At 39.6% G+C, this 19,279-nt stretch overlaps 1 protein-coding gene across 4 annotated transcripts in view; it reads left to right on the top strand.

The window, feature by feature from the left end:
* Positions 1-2,348: 2,348 nt before the first annotated feature.
* The window catches only part of SLC25A26 (solute carrier family 25 member 26), a 169,178-nt gene continuing 152,247 nt past the window's right edge, over positions 2,349-19,279 (top strand). For 2 of the 4 annotated variants that reach the window (XM_080676306.1, XM_080676304.1), the window contains exons 1-2: positions 2,483-2,614; positions 15,904-16,060. In XM_080676306.1, coding sequence (XP_080532432.1) covers positions 2,582-2,614; positions 15,904-16,060 — 190 coding nt within the window. In that variant the 5' untranslated portion in view covers positions 2,483-2,581. Of the gene's footprint in view, positions 2,615-15,903; positions 16,061-19,279 lie in introns of all 4 variants that reach the window. The other 2 variants (XM_080676305.1, XM_080676307.1) reach the window with 2 other exon arrangements.

The following is a 19,279-nucleotide window of genomic DNA, read 5'->3' as shown; positions in this document are numbered from 1 at the left end:
ATTCTATTGAAAATCAATGGAAACATATCCTGGGATTAGGATTAACAAAAATAAATAAATAAATAAATAAATAAATAAATAAATAAATAAATAAGAAAATGGAAAGATCCTTTTTAATGTGCCCAGTCATCATGCAGTGTTTTGGGGTGCATTGTAAATTATATGTTGCCTCGGGTGGGAGGGGAGTGTAAGAGATCACCTAAAGGACGTGTATATAAGCATAGCCAATGGACACAGCCAGTAGAGGGGCAGGGACATATGCTGGGGGCCGGGAACGGCTGGGGAGAGGTCAATGGGGGAAAAAGGAGACATATGTAATACTTTCAACAATAAAGAATTTAAATTAAAAAAATTTATATGTTGCCTCAAAAATTGCCCCTATTGAGTCCTGCTGCTGTGTACTCATGCCCGGTGTCATCCCTGCCCCTGAGTGTGGCTGGCAGAAGTGATGGGATGTCACCTCAGAGATTAGGTTGCAAAATCCTGTGGCTTCCATCTTGGGTGTTCTCTCTCACTTTTTCTTGTTTGCTTACTCAGGTGAAGCTGGGGGGCCAGGTTGCAAGCTCCTGTATGGAGAAGCCCATCTGGCAAGGAACTAAAGGAGGACCCTGGTCAACAGACAAGGAAACACTGAGACACTCAGTCAACACCCTCTAGGACTGAAACCTGCCAACAACTATGTGAGTGGTCTTGGAAATGGGTCTTCCGCCATTTGAGCCATCAGATGGAACTGCAGCTTGGCCTTCAGCATGACTGCACTTGCAGGAGAGATTTTGAGCCAGCCATGCCTCACTAGGCCACCTCCAGATTTCAGACCACAGGAACCCTGAGATGGTAAATGTTTGTTGTTTTAAGCTGTCAAGTCATGCCAGGTCATAACTAATAGGTATATATGTACTAATATTGTATTACAGTGTCTTTTGTTAGAGTTCTAGCAGCAAATAGAGGACACATAACTGGGATCTTGAAGAAAACTGTGGGCAATGTTAGGAAAATGAATGAGGTATGAAGAGGCAGTCAGGTCTCACAACAGTGAGAAGTCTTTATCATACCTTGACTTGAAGAATGTGATAAAGGGTGTGCTATTTTAAAAAATCTAAAGTACTTTTTATATTATAAAAAATAGAAGAAAAAGTATAGGCATACCTTGTTTTATTGTGCTGTGCTTTATTGAGCTCAGGTGTTGCTTTTTTTTTTTTTTGTACAAATGGAAGGCAAGATCCCCCACCAGCAAAAAGATTAAGACTCACTTGATTGCCATATTCACTTTATTACAGTGGTCTGGAATCAGACCCCTCATATGAGGTATGCCTGTAATGCTACTATCAAAATTATTTTGTATTGTCTTGGAGAATAATGCAGCTTTTAAGAAAATGAATGTAATAGTAGTTTTAATTAGGAATGAACAGATGTACTTATGTACTGTGCTATGTTTTTTCTGATTTTAATCTCATAAGCATTTTGCACGTTATTATGCACATGCTCTTCACAAGCACTGTTGCCAAGGGAATAGTCCATGAAGTGCATCTAACAAAGTTTACCTAACCATTACTCTTCTGTTTAACGTGTAAGTGGCTTCCTGTGATCTTTGCTGAGTTAAATGTTATGGACATTGTTAGGTTGCTAATATTTAGTTCCAAACTACTTTCCTAAAGCATGCACCTGGTCAATGTACTCTCTGAGGGTTTTTTTCTGAATAACCCGCTCTATGCTACAAATGAAAACTATCATCCCAGAGGCTCTCCCCTTATTCAACTCTACAGCCCTTCAATGCCCCTAATGGAGCTCTAGGAAGGAAACATTTAAATGTCTACTACATGCCAGGCTCTGTACCATTCATTCATTCATTCATTCATTCACAAGTTATGTTGAGTGTCTACAAAGTGTCAGGTACTGCTAACACAGTAGTAAGCTACTAAGTAACCTCAGGAGTGCTCAGCCTGTCTCAGAGTGGTCTTCAAGGTGTGCACAGTGGACAAGATGAGCAAGCAAATAATTGAACAAGTAAATTAAGTGTAATAGGTGCCAGTAACAAGTGGAGGATGCTATTTTTTAAGTGTTTTTCTATACCATAACCTTCTGATGTTGTGTTTTATAGTAATTCGGACATTTGTACAGATAAAACCAAGAGATGAAATAAGACAAAAATAACCGATTAAAAAGAGAAACCTCGCCCCCTGAAACTAGTTCTACCCTCCTACGGTCCCTCCCTCCACTCTAGCCTCCGCCCTACGCTTTGCTCCACGCTGCCCTTGGAGGTGTTCCCTCTCCAGGATCCCAGCCCAGGCTTATTTGCTCGCGAGAGTTTCTCCGTCTTCTCGCGGAATCACCGGCTGCTGCAGGGGAAGGAGACGGAGGAGAGTGGGACTTTCCGCTCAATCTTACTTCCCAGGCCCCGCCCTCCTCCAAGCTCCCCGCCCCCTGACTTGGTTGCACGTGTATTTGTTGTGATTCGCCCTCACGTGACTGCGGAAGTACCGGCCCCTCAGGCCCCGCCTTCAAGATGGCGGCGCCCAGTGCTCGGAGCCGCGACACGCTTCGGCTTAACTGCGGGTTATAGCGTGGGAGGTGTTTTCGGGCCATGGACCGGCCCGGGTTCACGGCCTCGCTGGTGGTGAGTGCGGGCGGTAGAGGGGTGCTCGGAGTGCCGGAGTCCGGCCTGGCGCTGGTCGGGCCCCCGCCCCCACGCACTGGGATGTCTTCCGGTTTGGCGCGAACTGCCCTCTAGTCCCAGGTCACCGAGCCTGGGAGCAAGCGCGGGGCGCGGGGCTCGGGCCGCCACCATCTCTGTCGGGATCGAGTCCTTCTTACCCGCTGCCGGGAGGAGACGGGGGAGGGGCCGCCTGACTCCTCGTTTTCCGCACGGAGACCGTTTTCCTACTTAAAAGCTTCAATTAATATAACTACACTGGAGAACTTGGCGTTATGTATAGGAATATAGTAACAACCAAACACGCTTACCCAGGTCGCTCAGAGCCCTCTGTCCAAGACCATGTTGTCATTTTCTGTATTTTTTCTCAGTCTCGGAAAAATGACACTCCCATTCATTCATTCATTCATTCTATAATGAATCTGATGATTCTGCTTCCTGTAAGACAGTAGTGCTTAATTCCTTAGAAAATAAACACTTACTAACATAAAAAAGGAACAGTCCTTTAATAAATATTTTGAAACCTCTCAGGGCAGGTCCTGTAGGGGATTCTAGATATGGCAGTGAATAAGATAGAGATGGGCTTGTTGTGAGAAGAAGAAAAAAACTTTTAAAAAGCTTCTCACCAAAAATGGAGGCCTAGCGGAGTTTCTTCATTGAATTATCGAACGTCTGTTGCTGCAGGTGTTGGAGATAACCCGGTGAGCAAGGTAAACCCCCGCGTGGGTCCGGGGGTGGAGACAGACCGTGGAAGGACTGTGGTGAAGATGACGCGGGCTAGTTGCACTGTTACCCGAGAGGTGGAGGGTGGGGCGCCTAGGCCAGACTTGCGGGATGATGGTTCTTGATCTAGACCTGTTGAGACTGTGTGAGCTAGGTTTTAGAGATGCAGACAAAGGAGTATGTTACCACTTTCAAGGAGTTTTCCTGTCTAGCCAGTGAGATATCAGTAATGGTGCTTTTTTTTTTTTAATCCTCACCTGAGGATATGTTTTTCATTGATTCCAGAGAGAGAGGAAGGGACAGGGAGAGAGAAACATCAATTGGTTGCTTCCCATATGGGGATTGAACCCGCAGCCTAGGTTTGTGCCGTGACTGGGAATCGAACCCACGACCCTTGGGTGCACAGGCCCAACCGACTAAGCCACACCTCCAACCGACTCCAACTGACTAAGCCACACCTGCCAGGGCAGCAGTAGTAGTTTTGACAGATAGCGTTGTTCTAGGAACTGGGGTGAGCCTTTTACATACATCGTCTCAATTAATTCTGTCGTAGTTGAAGTCTTATTCAAATTTTCCAAATGGCAGAACTGAGATACAGACAGGTTAGGTGACTTGTCCAAAATCATACAAAGGAAATCCATTTCATGTAGGTAAGTGTTGGAGAACAGATTCCAACCCTAGCAATGTAACCTGGGATTCCATGCCCTTCGCTGCTCCTTCATACTCTCTCAGAAGTTAGTACCAGCTGCTAAAAACAGGTGAGTGCCCAAGTTAACAGAAGAACTATGGTTTTAAAATTTATTAAAGTGTAGTACACATATTGGAAGGTATACTTTTATTTTTTAATATAGTTACAGAGGTTGAAATCTGGGTCAAGGGGTACAAGTTTCAAGGAGGTTAGACTTTATTCCAACTAAAGACAAATCATTTTATTCATTCAACACACAGTTTATCCGCCATGTATTCTGGGCACTGTGATTACCCTTAGAGATACCATGGCACCAGACCAAACCCAAACAATAAGTACTCTGAAAGAAAGAAACCGAGGTAGGATAGAGATGGAAAAATATTGGCGAACCTACTTTGTTTTTTATATTTATATTTTTTCATTCATTTTTAAATAAATCTTTATTGTTCAGATTATTACAGGTGTTCCTCTTTTTTCCCCCCATAGCTCCCCTCCACCTGATTCCCCACCCCATCCCATGCCCTTACCCCCCGCGACTGTCTTCATCCATAGGTGTAAGATTTTTTTTTTTTTCAAATTTTTATTAAGGTATTATATGTGTACATATCTTACCATTGCCCCCCACCCCCACCCCACTCCCATACATGCCCTCACCCCCCAATGTTTTGCATCCGTTGGTTACTCTTATATACATGCATATAAGTCCTTCAGTTGATCTCTTATTTCGCCCACCTCTCCCTAACCTTACCCCTGTAATTTGACAGTCTGTTTGATGCTTTACTGCCTCTGTAACTATCTTTTTGTTCATCAGTTTATAATGTTTTTCATTATCCCCAAATGAGTGGGATCATGTGGTATTTTTCTTTCATTGACTGGCTTATTTCACTTAGCATAATGTTCTCTAATTCCATCCAAGTGCCTACAAATGGTAGTAATTCCTTCTTTTTAATGGCAGCATAGTATTCCATTGTGTAGATGTACCATAGTTTTCTGATCCAGTCATCTGCTGATGGGCACCTAGGCTGTTTCCAAATCTTAGCTATTGTAAATTGTGCTGCTATGAACATAGGGGTGCATATATCCTTTCTGATTGGTGTTTCTGGTTTCTTAGGATATATTCCTAGGAGTGGGATTACTGGGTCAAATGGGAGTTCCATTTTCAGTTTTTTGAGGAAACTCCATACTGTTCTCCACAGTGGCTGCACCAGTCTGCATTCCCACCAGCAGTGCACGAGGGTTCCTTTTTCTCCGCATCCTCGCCAACACTTGTCGTTTGTTGATTTGTTGATGATAGCCATTCTGACAGGTGTGAGATGGTATCGCATTGTTGTTTTGATTTGCATCTCTCGGATAATTAGTGACTTTGAGCATGTTTTCATGTGTCTCTTGGCCTTCCTTCTGTCTTCTTTTGAAAAGATTCTATTTAGGTCCGTTGCCCATTTTTTTATTGGATCCTTTATCTTCCTTTTATTAAGTTGTATAAGCTGCCTGTAGATGTTGGAAATTAAACCTTTATCAGTGATACCATTTGCAAATATGTTCTCCCATACAGTGGGGTTTCTTGTTGTTTTGTTGATGGTTTCTTTTGCTGTGCAAAAGCTTTTTATTTTGATGTAGTCCCATTTGTTTATTTTCTGTTTGGCTTCCATTGCCCTAGGGGCAGTATCACTGAAAAAGTTCTTTTGGCATATGTCTGAGATTTTGCTGCCTGTGGATTCCTCTAGTATTTTTATGGTTTCCCGTCTTATATTTAAGTCCTGTACCCATTTTGAGTTTATTTTTGTGTATGGTGTAAGTTGGTGATCTAGTTTCATTTTTTTGCATGTATCTGTCCAATTTTCCCAACACCATTTATTAAAGAGACTGTCTTGACTCCATTGTATGCTCATGCCTCCTTTGTCAAATATTAAATGCGCATATTGGTTTGGGTCGATATCTGGATTCTCTATTCTGTTCCATTGATCTATATGTCTGTTCTTGTGCCAGTACCAGGCTGTTTTGAGGACAGTGGCTTTGTAATACAGCTTGAAATCTGGTATTGAGATCCCTCCTACTTTATTCTTCTTTCTCAGGATTGCTGTGGCTATTCGGGGTCTTTTTTTATTCCAGATGAATTTTTGGAGAGTTCTTTCTAGGTCTGTGAAATACGCCGTTGGTATTTTAATGGGGAGTGCATTGAATCTATAGATTGCTTTGGGTAGTATGGACATTTTAATGATGTTGATTCTACCAATCCATGAACATGGTATGTTCTTCCATCTGTTTACATCTTCCTCTATCTCTTTTTTCAGTGTCCTGTAGTTTTCCGCATATAGGTCTTTTACCTCCTTGGTTAGGTTTATTCCTAAGTATCTTAATTTTTTTGGTGCGATGGAAAATGGGATTGCTTTTTTAGTCTCTCTTTCTGTAAGTTCATTGTTGGTGTATAGAAATGCCATAGATTTCTTGGTGTTAATTTTGTATCCTGCTACATTGCCGAATTCATTTATTAAGTCTGTTAGTTTTTTGATGGAGTCTTTCGGGTTTTTTATGTACAATATCATGTCATCTGCAAATAAGGACAGCTTTACTTCTTCTTTTCCAATTTGGATGCCTTTTATTTCTTCTTGTCTAATTGCAGTGGCTAATACTTCCAGTACTATGTCGAACAGGAGTGGTGAGAGTGGGCATCCCTGTCTTGTTCCTGTTCTTAGGGGAAATGGTTTTAGTTTTTGCCCATTGAGTATGATGTTAGCTGTGGGTTTATCATATATAGCTTTTATTATGTTGAGGTATGATCCTTCTATTCCCACCTTGTTGAGAGTTTTTATCAAGAAAGGGTGTTGGAATTTGTCAAATGCTTTTTCTGCATCAATTGATATGACTATGTGATTTTTATCTCTCAATTTGTTTATGTGATGTATCACATTTATTGATTTGCGGATATTGAACCATCCTTGCATTCCTGGGATAAATCCTACTTGGTCATGGTGTATGATCTTTCTGATGTACTGCTGGATCCTATTTGCTAGAATTTTATTGAGGATTTTGGCATCTACATTCATGAGGGATATTGGCCTGTAATTCTCCTTCATTGTGTTGTCTTTATCTGGTTTTGGTATTAGGGTGATGCTGGCTTCATAGAAGGAGCTTGGAAGTGTTCCTTCCTCTTGAATTTTTTGGAATAGTCTGAGGAGGATAGGTTTTAGTTCTTCCTTGAATGTTTGGTAGAACTCTCCTGTGAAGCCGTCTGGCCCCGGGCTTTTGTTTGCTGGAAGCTCTTTGATGACTGCTTCAATTTCTTCCATAGTTACTGGCATGTTGAGCTGTTTAGATTCTTCCTGATTGAGTTTTGGAAGGTTATATTTTTCTAGGAATATGTCCATTTCCTCCAGGTTGTCCAGTTTGTTGGAATAGAGTTGTTCGTAGTATTTTTTAACAATCCTTTGTATTTCGGCGGGATCTGTTGTTATTTCACCTCTTTCATTTCTGATCTTGTTTATTTGGGTCCTCTCTCTTTGCTTCTTGGTGAGCCTGGCTAGAGGTTCATCAATCTTGTTTATCCTTTCAAAGAACCAGCTCTTGGTTTTGTTGATCTTTTGTATTGTTTCTTTGGTCTCTATGTCATTTATCTCCGCTCTGATCTTTATTATTTCCTTCCTTCTGCTTACACTGGGCTTTTCTTGTTGCTCTTTTTCTAACTCTTTGAGTTGTTGGGTTAGGTAATTTATTACCCCTGTTTCTTGTTTTTTGCAGTAGGCTTGTAGAGCTATGAACTTCCCTCTCAGGACTGCTTTCGCTGTGTCCCATAGATTTTGGATTGTAGTGTTTTCATTGTCATTTGTTGTCATGATGTTTTTTATTTCTTCTTTGATCTCTCTGGTAACCCAGTCATGGTTTAATAGCATGCTGTTTAGTCTCCATGTGTTTGATTTCTTTGGGTTGTTTTTATTGTAGTTGATTTCCAGTTTTATGCCACTGTGGTCTGAGAAGATGCTTGATATGATTTCTATCTTCTTGAATTTGAAGAGACTTTGCCTATGTCCCAACATATGGTCTATCTTTGAAAATGACCCATGTGCACTTGAGAAGAATGTATATTCTGTGGCTTTGGGGTGAAATGTTCTGAAGATGTCAATTAATTCCATCTGGTCTAGTGAGTCATTTAGGATTGATGTTTCTTTGCTGATGTTTTGTTTAGAGGATTTGTCCAGTGGTGATAGTGGGGTATTAAAGTCCCCTACTATGATTGTATTGCTGTCAATCTCTCCCTTGATATCCTCCAGGAGTTTTTTTATGTATTTGGGTGCTCCTGTATTGGGTGCATATATGTTTACCAGAGTTATTTCTTCTTGTTGGATTGCTCCCTTTAGTATTATGAAATGGCCTTCCTTATCTCTTGTTATGTCCTTCAGTTTGAGATCTAATTTGTCAGAAATAAGTATTGCTACCCCAGCTTTTTTTTCAGTTCCATTTGCCTGGAAAACCTTTTTCCATCCCTTCACCCTCAGTCTGTGTGCGTCTTTTTTTCTGAGGTGGGTTTCTTGTAGACAGCAGATATATGGGTCGTGTTTTCTTATCCAATCCGTTACCCTATGTCTTTTGATTGGGGCATTAAAGTTATTATTGATAGGTACTTATTTGTCGCCATTCCTATTCTTTACCCCTGTGTTACTTCTTCGCTTCCTGTTTCTTTCTTTCTTTCTTTCTTTTTTTTTTTTACAGCAGACCCTTTAGCATTTCTTGCATTGCTGGTTTGGTGGTAATAAATTCCCTTAGTCCTTTTTTGTCTGTGAAGCTCCTGATTTCACCTTCAATTTTGATTGACAGCCTTGCTGGGTACAGTATTCTTGGATTCAGACCCTTTCTTTGCATGACTTTGTATATTTCATTCCATTCCCTTCTGACCTGATGAGTTTCTGTTGAGAAATCAGTTGCTAGTCTGATGGGGGTTCCTTTGTATGTAACTTTCTGTCTCTCTCTTGCTGCTTTTAAGATTCTTACTTTGTCATTGGTGTTTGCCAATTTAATTATAATGTGCCTTGGTGTCGGTCTTTTGGGGTTCATTTTGCTTGGGACTCTGTGAGCTTCTTGGATTTGTGTGTGTTTTTTCTTCCCTATATCTGGGAAATTTTCTGTCATTATTTCTTCAAAGAGGTTTTCTATTCCTTGCTCAGCTTCCTTTCCTTCTGGAACCCCTATTATGCGGATGTTGTTTTGTTTCGTGTTGTCCCAAAGTTCCCTTAGACTCTCCTCCTGCCTTTTAATTTTTTTTTCTAGAAGTTGCTTTTCTTGGGTATTTTTTTCCATCTTGTCTTCTAGCTCACTGATGCGGTCCTCTGCTTCTTCTAGTCTACTCTTGATGCTTTCTATTGAGTTCTTTACGGCAGCGATGTCATTTTTCATTTCTTCTTGGTTCTTCTTCATTTCCTCTTGGTTCTTGCTCATATTGTCGAATTTGTCTTCCATTCTTTTCAGCCACCTTATGACCATTTCTCTGAATTCTTTTTCTGGAAGGTTGCTTGCCTCCATTTCGTTTACTTCCTTTTCTGGTGATGCCTGCTTTTCTTTCATATGCGGGCTGCTTCTTTGTCTCCCCATGGTCTCTCTTCTCTGGGTGTCTGGTTATGTAGTTCTCTCTCTCCTGGGTTGATTTAAAGGCACAAAATACAGCACTACCAGGTACAACTCACAAGGCACTGAACAGGAAAGTATTCACGATATTAATAACCTCCAATAAAGGTGACCACCAGAGAAAGGCAAATTAGGTGATAGGAGAGAAAGAAGAAGAGGAAAAAGGAAAGAAAGAAAGAAAGAAAGAAAGAAAGAAAGAAAGAAAGAAAGAAAGAAAGAGAAAAAAGGAGTGTGAAAATGAAATTGGGAAAAGGGAAAGTAAAGAGAAAAAAAAAAAGTAAGAGAGACAAGAAAGTGACTAAGAGAGAAAGGGGAACAGACTATATATATTGGGGATAAAACTCCAATAGAACAATCACTAATCCCAGAAAATGCCAGCAACAAGTGCCTGGGGATTAGTACAAACTACCATACCAACTAATATGGAGTGAGGCAAGGGAAAGCTGAAGCACAAAACAAACAAAAAAATAAACAAAAGAAGAATAAGCAAAACAATCTCACAAAAAAGCATAAAAATTTGATATAATCTACATTCAAGCAAACAACAACAAAAGGACAGAGAGAAGGACAAGTTTATGGATAGCTCAGACAGCGAAGGGAGAGGTGTATGTGGACTTGGAGCAGAGGATTGGAGATTAGATATGTAAGTAGGGTGAAATTTTAACAAGGGGTAAACAGAAAGAATAGGGAAAATCTAAAGCAGTAAAAGGGTAATATAAACAGGACACTGAAAAGGGGGAGGTTAGGAAGAGAGTGATGGCCTAAAGGTAGAGTTGAGATAGAGTAAAACGATGCTAAAGGAAAGATAAAAATAGAATGTAGAACCCTAATCCCAAAATAAAATGAAGAGAAAATAAAATGACACTTTAAAAAAAAAAAAAAAAGATAAAATAGCAGTAGTAATAATACGGATTGAAAATAAAAATGTAATCATTAAAAAGGTAAAATCAAATGATGAAAAAAGAAAAAAAAAGTTTCTTGATTAAAAGATGCAAAAAATGAAAATAAAAAAAAAATAAAAAAAATAAAAGGTAAAAATAAAATGTGAAGTAGTGAAGGTCATTCACTTCCTCTGTTTTTCTGTTTGGCACGCCTGTTTCTCAGTCCAGACAGTATTGCAGTTCCCTGCGATCCACTGCTCTTCGGTGTTGTAAGCCAGTCCTGATTTTAAGCAGGCGGTGTGTCTTAATTTCTCGTATTCCTTTATTTTTGATTACACAAGAGTCGATTTGTGATTCAGCCCCTGGGTGGCAGTGTTTCTGGATTAACTTCCGGGTCTATCTATGGCCTCTCTAGGCAGTGTTAGAGCCTTCTTTCTCTGTGGCACTCGTCACCGGCCTTTCCGTGGTGGAGTGTAGAGCTCCTCTGAACCCGTGTGCTTGCGCCAGTTGGGGAGCGTTGTTCTGGGGCTCGCAGCTGTTCCTGGGGTGCCGCCGTTGTGGATTCTCAGGCTTCAGATAAGCTCCACTTTCCGGATCAAGATGGCGCAGACTCCGCGTCCAACCCCGCCATAGGTGTAAGATTTTTGTCCAATCTCTTCCCGCACCCCTCACACCCCCTCCCCCCTGAGATTTGTCAGTCCACTCCCTTTCTATGTCCCTGATTCTATTATATTCACCAGTCCATTCTGTTCTTCAGATTTTTTATTCACTTGATTTTTAGATTCACTTGTTGGTAGGTATGTATTTGATGTCATTTTGTTGTTCATAATTTTTATCTTTATCTTTTTCTTCTTCTTCCTCTTCTTAAAGAATACCCTTCAGCATTTCATGTAATCCTGGTTTGGTGGTGATGAACTTCTTTAGCTTTTTCTTGTCTGTGAAGCTCTTTATCTGACCTTCAACTCTGAATGAGAGCTTTGCTGGATAGAGTAATCTTGGTTGTAGGTTCTTGCTGTTCATCACTTCGAATATTTCTTGCCATTCCCTTCTGGCCTGCATAGTTTCTGCTGAGAAATCAGCTGACAGTTGTATGGGTACTCCCTTGTAGGTAACTAACCGTTTTTCTCTTGCTGTTTTCAAGATTCTCTCTTTGTCTTTTGCCCTTGGCATTTTAATTATGATGTGTCTTGGTGTGGTCCTCTTTGGATTCCTCTTGTATGGGGTTCTGTGTGCTTCCTGAACTTGTAAGTCTATTTCTTTCACCAGGTAGGGAAAGTTTTCTGTCATTATTTCTTCTAATAGGTTTTCAATGTTTTGCTCTCTCTCTTCTTCTGGCACCCCAAAAATTCGGATATTGGTACGCATAAAGTTGTCCCAGAGGCTCCTTACACTATCTTCATATTTTTGGATTCTTTTTTCTTTTTGTTTTTCTGGTTGGGTGTTTTTTGTTTCCTCATATTTCAGATCTTTGGTTTGATTCTTGGGGTACGTTGATCTACAGTTGAGTTTCTGTATATTCTTTATTTTAGACAGTGTATGCTTAATTTCTGACTGGTCCTTTTCCATTTTTTTGGCATTCTCTTAAAGGTCTCACTAAGTTCCTCAGAGGTTTTTAGAAGATTCTTGAGTAGCCTTATAAATGTAGTTTTGAACTCTATGTCGTCCAGTAGTTTGCTTTCCTACATTTCTTTCATTCGTGACATGTTTCTTTGTCTCCACCTTTCACTGGGGATGTGCCTGCAACCTAGGTACATGCCCTTGACCGGAATCGAACCCGGGACCCTTCAGTCCGCAGGCCGACGCTCTATCCACTGAGCCAAACCGGTCAGGGCTGTTGGCCATTTATATTTTTCTTTTGGGAATTGCTTGATCCTGAGTTTTGCAATTTTTAAAAAATTCTGCTGTACTTTTTTAAGGTTGACTTGTTGTACCCGCTAAAATATGGGTAGGATCCCTTCCTTATAATCATTAATTCATACATTCTTCAAATAATTGAGTGCCTGCTGTGTACTGGTGCTGGGAACATATTGATGAACATCACAGGTATGGATCTTACAGTCTAGTGGGACATACAGACAATAGTGGGATGCTCAGTTATAGAATTAAAATTGTTATCAGTATTTGGAAACAAGGGGGTCTAATCTTAGACTTGGAGATTAGAGAACAGTTGTGCAAAGTCCAAGCAATGAGGAACATCAGATGACTTGGAGGAAAAGAGAGCTCAAGGTGGAGTTAGGGTGGAGAGGCAGAGCCTTATAGAATTTTGTTCTTTGTCCTGAGGCTGGGGAAAATTTGGAGGACTTACAGGCTGGACAATGGCCAGATGGAATTGAAGTTTGCATTTTACAAAAGTGACTGCCATCAGTGTAGAAGTGGCTAGGAGCACTGCAGGGTGCATGAATGGGGAATGGGAAGGAGACAAATACCAGGAAGCAGCAGCAGTGAACTTACAAGCTTAAAGTCCTTGTGGAAGAAAACCCCAGAAGGTCAAGGAGAGATGTTTCCCAGAGAAGCCATGTTAATATTTGTGGGGGGGTGGGGTGGGGTGGGGAGGGAGTGGCTCTTCTTAACTGAGGTTTAGGCCAGTGGCCTATGCTTGTTAGCTTAGTTAAATTAGACAAGTGGTTTGGTTTTATCCTGATTTGGTTTTAGCACTGATTTTTCTTTTCGGTTGTTGCGCAGCCTCCTTTTGAGAAATAAAGGTTTTATAGCAAGTAATCTTGACTTTTATCAACTCCCAGAGTAATTTCAAAGCACTAATTAGACACTTCCTCTCTACAGCCTGCCAGCACTTTTTATGTTTTTTAATTTGAGGTAGAGTTGTGTATTTTATCTATATGATATTAAGGTCACAATAAATTGTTATTGCTGTACTAAGGCTTTATGGTTGCCTGAGTTTTGTTCTATATCTTTGGATTTTTGTTTAGTTCTTAAGTTACCATTTTCAGTTAAGCTATCATAAATCTTGAAACTAATCATTTGCCTGAGAACCTTTATGATAAATGATCATAAATAAAACAAAATTCTCAGGATAAAAAAATAAAATAATTTGGTAGAGTTTCTTGTAATTTAACTGATGTTGGCATGTATATTTTGTATATAGTTATGAACAAAACAATACTGATGTAAAATTATAAGCACTACTAAAGTTTTTGTTTAAATCTTAAATATGTTGCAGCGTGGATAAATATATAGGTATTCTTCCTGCTCTGTTACCTGTTTGTTGTTTTTCAGTCTCATGAATTTAAATGACATTTGAGTCTCAGAAGTTTAAAATCTGCGGAAGCAGTTAGTAACTTTTGATTTATGTTTCACTAGTAAGTAGATTGAATCTGGTCATTTTATTCTCAGCAGATAAGAATTCTGATGAAGGAGGATCAGAGATTCAATGCATGCAAAGCAGCCTAAGAGAGCAAAAGTGTAATTAACTTATTGATTACAATAGAGGTGTAGAAAGCAAGCACTTTCTGAACCTTCTCCTAAGATTAAAGAGAAAATTATAATGAAGTGCAGAATATTCTTAAGGAATCCAGTCATATCATATATTCTCAGCAGAATTAGTTCTTGAGCTTTGAGAAAATAAAGAGGCAGGCAAAATATTTTATTTACATACTGAATTTTGTAAAATGTTTCAAAAATAAATGAGAAGAAGGTTGACTTTTTTTTTTTAACTTTGATATGGTACTTATGAACCTTTTCCCATGACTTACAAAAGACTACCTTTTATCCAGAGAGAAATCCCATGTCATTTGTCATTCTTTTACTACCACATGTGATTCTCTACTAGCATATCTCTGTTCTCTGGGTGACATCTTTTTAGGTCCTTCACAGAGTAGACTTTCATGGTCTTTGAGGTTCTGTTGTGTCTCAGGCCCATCATATAGGATAGTATTAATGTTTCTGGTAATGTGCTTTTCTAGTATAAACTAATTTTGAATATTTACCTGTGCTAGTTAATGATTGGAGTTCTCATCAGAGCAATTTCTTTTTTCCAATGATCTCTTGCAGTGGTTTTATTGTGAGTGGTAAGTAGAGCAGAGTGTTCGCTGGGTGCAAGCTACTGAGCATTTTGTAACCCAAAAGGTGGAAACAGCTGATCATTTCGAACTTTGCCTGTATGTTTGAATAATACTTATTCTTCTTAGTATACATTTTGGAATATATAGGTTTTTAGTGGATATTTTAACCCTTTGAATAAGTAATATAGTCACGTGGTTCACACTTCACAAGATAGCAAAAGTTGACAATTCAGTGTAAGAATTCCTATGTGGGAGCCACAGTGAGTTCCTCTCTACCCTTCTTCCATCTGCATAAACTGCTTTCCATTCACATCTCATGTCATGCTTTTTGACCGTGTGTGTTGACCTTTCTTTGACACTGTGTTTGAGTTTATATTTTTTGAGTATCTTTTTGATTTGACTGAGGTGTAACCAGTTTTAAAATACTCTCCATATGCTCCAAGTCCTCATGAGGGTTAAACTTTTTGAAGTGCAGCTTTCCATCCCTAAGCAACATGATGCCTCTCAGGAGGTGATGATAGTTTGGGCCAGCTTTTAATGTCCTTTAGGAATTTAGTTCTATTCCCCCCCATTTATTCACTTAATTAAAACATTTATCAAGGAATTTTCAAATATACACAAAATAGCAATCCTTAGATATGTGATTCTTAAAATAGGGATCTAGATTCATAAGACTCATTACCTGTTTAAAAATAGAAGTCTCCAAAAAAAAAGTCTTACTGCAGACTCACCACTCATTAGTTAAGAAGACAAAAATATAACATTTGATCTGATATGGAAATATTACCAAGATAAGTTAAGTGAAAAAAAATAAGGTTCAGCAGAGTGTATATTGTATGCACCTTTTATTTTTTAAAACGGAAAATAAAGTACATATTCATATTTGCTTGTATATGTCTAAAGTAACTTTGGAAGGATGCAATAAGAAAACAACCAAAGTAGGAACAGGGAAGGAGACTTTGAACCATGTGAAAGTATTAAAAATATAGCATAATGATGGTTGTTTCCCCAGGAAAATCTCTAGATTTAGGTAGCAGGTCTTTTGACAATGCCAAATTTATTTAGAAATAAATTGTAAAGTTCACTTTAAAAAGAAAAATTTATTTAAAAATTTGCAATTTGAAAATATAGTATGATAATGGTTGTTTCCCCTGGAAAATCTCTAGATTTAGGGAGCAGGTCTTTTGACTGTGTCAAATAGTCCATGAACTGACAGTTATGAGAAATATGCTTTAAGACTACCTTCTTATCCCTGCCCCAAATGACAGAGAGCTTATTTTATTGTAACCTATTTTACCTTTTCTTCCCCCATCTCTTTTTTTTTTAAAGGCTGGTGGGGTAGCAGGTATCTCTGTTGATTTGATATTATTTCCTCTGGATACCATTAAAACGAGGCTGCAGAGTCCCCAAGGATTTAATAAGGCTGGTGGTTTTCATGGAATATATGCTGGCGTTCCTTCTGCTGCTATTGGATCCTTTCCTAATGGTAAAAATTGTATTGGTATTCTCCTGCTATAAAGCCAAGATAATAGGATTATTTTCAGAATGGTGCGTGGTGGTACTACATATAGAATTTCTTACGTGTTGTGGCTTGTCTTCTGAATTTGTTTTCCATTCATTAACCAATTATTTTAATCAGCTGTAGATCCCATTCCACTGTATTTGTAATAGAAAAAATATGAACAATCTTTTAAAAATGGTTTTTGTTGTTAACATTTCCAGTTAGAATCCTTACAGTGTTCTAACATTAATTGTGATGCCTTAGAAGTTTCTCAACCTTGCCTGCACATTTTAATCTCCTGAGAAGTTTTAAGAATTACTGATGCCTGTGTCACACCCAGAAGTTTAATTGGTCTGGGCTTTGCAAAGTTTTAGTAGCTTCCCAGGTGATTCCAATGTGAAGGTGAGTTTAATAGCTACTGCCTCGGAGAGTCTTCTGAAGCAGATGAATCTAAGAGGCATTACACCTTTTTTGTCTTCACAAAATTGCTCTTAGCTGATGCAACCAATTCTACAACCAATTCTACTAGCCTCCTCGATATTCTCTTTCCAGTGTCTTGCTTTAGTTTTGGGTTTAAAGTCACATTATATGATGGATGGCCTCTTATTCTAGAATCAATATCATCTGTCTTATTTAGTCTACTTGTTGGTATACTTTTTTCAGATATTTACCTCATTTTAATTGTTTACTGATGTTTTGTGTGGCATTGGAAAGCAACCAAGCAAACAAAAAAATAGCTGCCACCACCACCACCACACACACAATTACAGAACCTCTACTGTAGGAGATTCTTAAATCCTGGGGCTCGATTTCTTTTTTCTCAAGATAATTTATGAGAAATTCTTTCATGTTCACTTGACATTTAGCTGTCCACCTGTGTCCACATGTGAGCACAGCATTCACATGGAGATCTGTGGTGCACAAACAAAACAGTGTTTTGGTCCCTTTGTTTCTTTCTTTCCTCTTCCCCTTGCTCCATCAGTCCTGAGAACAGCAAACTGTTTTGAGATTATCCTTGAGTTTTTATTTGTCTCAATGCATTCAGTAATTGATTATAGCATGTCATTGTTGAGCACCCACTCAATGCCAAGATAGCTGTGTGTGTGTGGGCGAGGGGCAGGTTTTTAAATTTGACCACATTGCAGCCCTGTGATCGCCTGAGTAGATTTTGTGAAGTCCTGTTACCTGTGTCCCGCTTCCAGTGATCGTGATTTAATTGATGGGCTGTGAGCTGGGAGTTGGAAGTTTAAATAATAATAAAAAAAAATCTCCAGGTGGTTTAATAAGCAGACAAATTTGGGAATCTTTGAACAAGGAAATTGAAAGGTATACGTTACTAGGTACCTATTACTAGGTCCCTATCTTTTGTTTATCAGTTTTTGTTTTTAATCCTCACCGGAGGATATGTTTAGAGAGAGGAAGGGAGAGGGAGAGAGAGAAACATGTGAGAGAGAAAAACATTGATGGGCTGCCTCCTATATGCGCCCTGACTGGGGATCTAATCCGAAATCTAGACATGTGCCTTTACTGGGAATCAAATCTGAAACCTTTTAGTGCATGGGATGATGCTCCAACCAACTGAACCACCCGGCCAGGGCTGGCATCATTTTTTATGGTATCTCCATCATTGTCCTAAAGATGTCTTTTCCTTGTAGATTGCACCTAGGAATTACTGTTGGGAGGTGTACTATGGGCCATAGTCTGCAGGGCACATGGTGCTCCGTTCATCGCACAGCACTGGTTTAGATTCTTGCCATCAGGAGTTTACACACAGAATGTGGTTTCGAATTTTTGTGTGTGTGATAAAGCGCTGCTCTTGCCAGGCCCCTTTATTTATTTTTATTTTTTGCCATCCACAGAACATCACTGGATTGGAGATGTGGTTAAATAGTGTCAGAGTTTCAGAAATGGTCTTTTTGGTTTTCTGTAAATTGTTGGTGAATTGAAATTTTCTATGTGGCACAGTTTTTTTTCCTGTTGCTTTTGGTTCAAGTCCTAGTCAGAGTAACATTTAGTGGTGTTGGGGGCAAGTTCCTCAGCAGGGACTTGACCCCTCTGGGTGTAGGAAATTGGAACAATATATAGGTGACAGTAGGTAAGTGGGACATGCGTTATTACGAACAAAGTAGCCAAAAACTGGCTCATCAGTGGCAGCTTATATACACGCTCAAACAAGGCCTCCTGCCAATTAGTGAAGCTCGTGCTACATTAATATAAGCAGGTTATATAAGGGGCGCTTGCGCAGTAGTATATTGCTACTGCTGAGTCATTGCCCTGGTGCATGTGTAGGGCAAAGGGGCCTTTAACATAGTAATACTGCTGTGTCCTTGGCTGCTCGCATGCGTATGGTGAGTAGGCCTTGAACCTCCAAGTACTCTGGTCAGGGCCCCCATAAGTGGCTGTAAACTTTTTTTGAGAATGTATTCTGCAGGGGTGAGTTGTTAGTGATGGAGGGGACTGAAGGTCGAAAGAGGAGACAAAAAGACTGATTATGGATCCCTACTCCCTTTAGAAGGGAATGTAGAAAAGCCATAGCAGTGGTTTTTTTGTTTTGCTTGTTTTGTTTTTTTAAGAGCTACAAGAGCCTATAGATATCAAATAGCCCACCCCCTCTTCTTTGTTGTAACTTGCCTAGAGCCTCATTTGGCACCTTATTTTGTCATCATTTCCAATTAGCAAGGGCTTTCTTGGGTGTCACCCAGGAGACTTTGGGCTTACATTTCTAAAGGACTTTGTCTATCATAAAAGTAGCAATATGGTCTGACCAGGTTGAGGTGGTTAACCGTGAAAACCTAGAACTTTAAGCAGTCTTTCTCCCTTCTCCCAGCGGGTGTGGGAGGGTGGATTGTGTAGCACGTGGAGCTTAGCTGAATGCAGTTGAAGCTGCTCCAGTTGTATTTTAATGAGTAGGCTAAAGGAGTGAGTGCGTGGGCCTCGGTAGAACCACAAATGGAAACAGGGACCTGTGGTGACTATATAAAACTGCCTACATGGGTCTTTGCTCTTCTGGGGACAGGTGCTTCCATGGATGTGCGTTTGTTCGCAGCCTGAGGAGTGTTGACAACAATAAAGCTTCACTATCAAACTCTTTTTTCTGTGTGTTTTAGACTTTAACGTAACATGTTCAAATGTCTTTCAAAAGATGAATTTGTCGTTCATTTACTTTCTATGCCTTATCTTTTGTGGAAGTGATAAACATTTTTT

This window comes from Plecotus auritus (assembly GCF_963455305.1).
Source record: "Plecotus auritus genome assembly, chromosome: 6".
NCBI classification, from domain to species: Eukaryota; Metazoa; Chordata; class Mammalia; order Chiroptera; family Vespertilionidae; genus Plecotus; species Plecotus auritus.
This window is presented reverse-complemented; position numbering and strand designations above follow the sequence as displayed.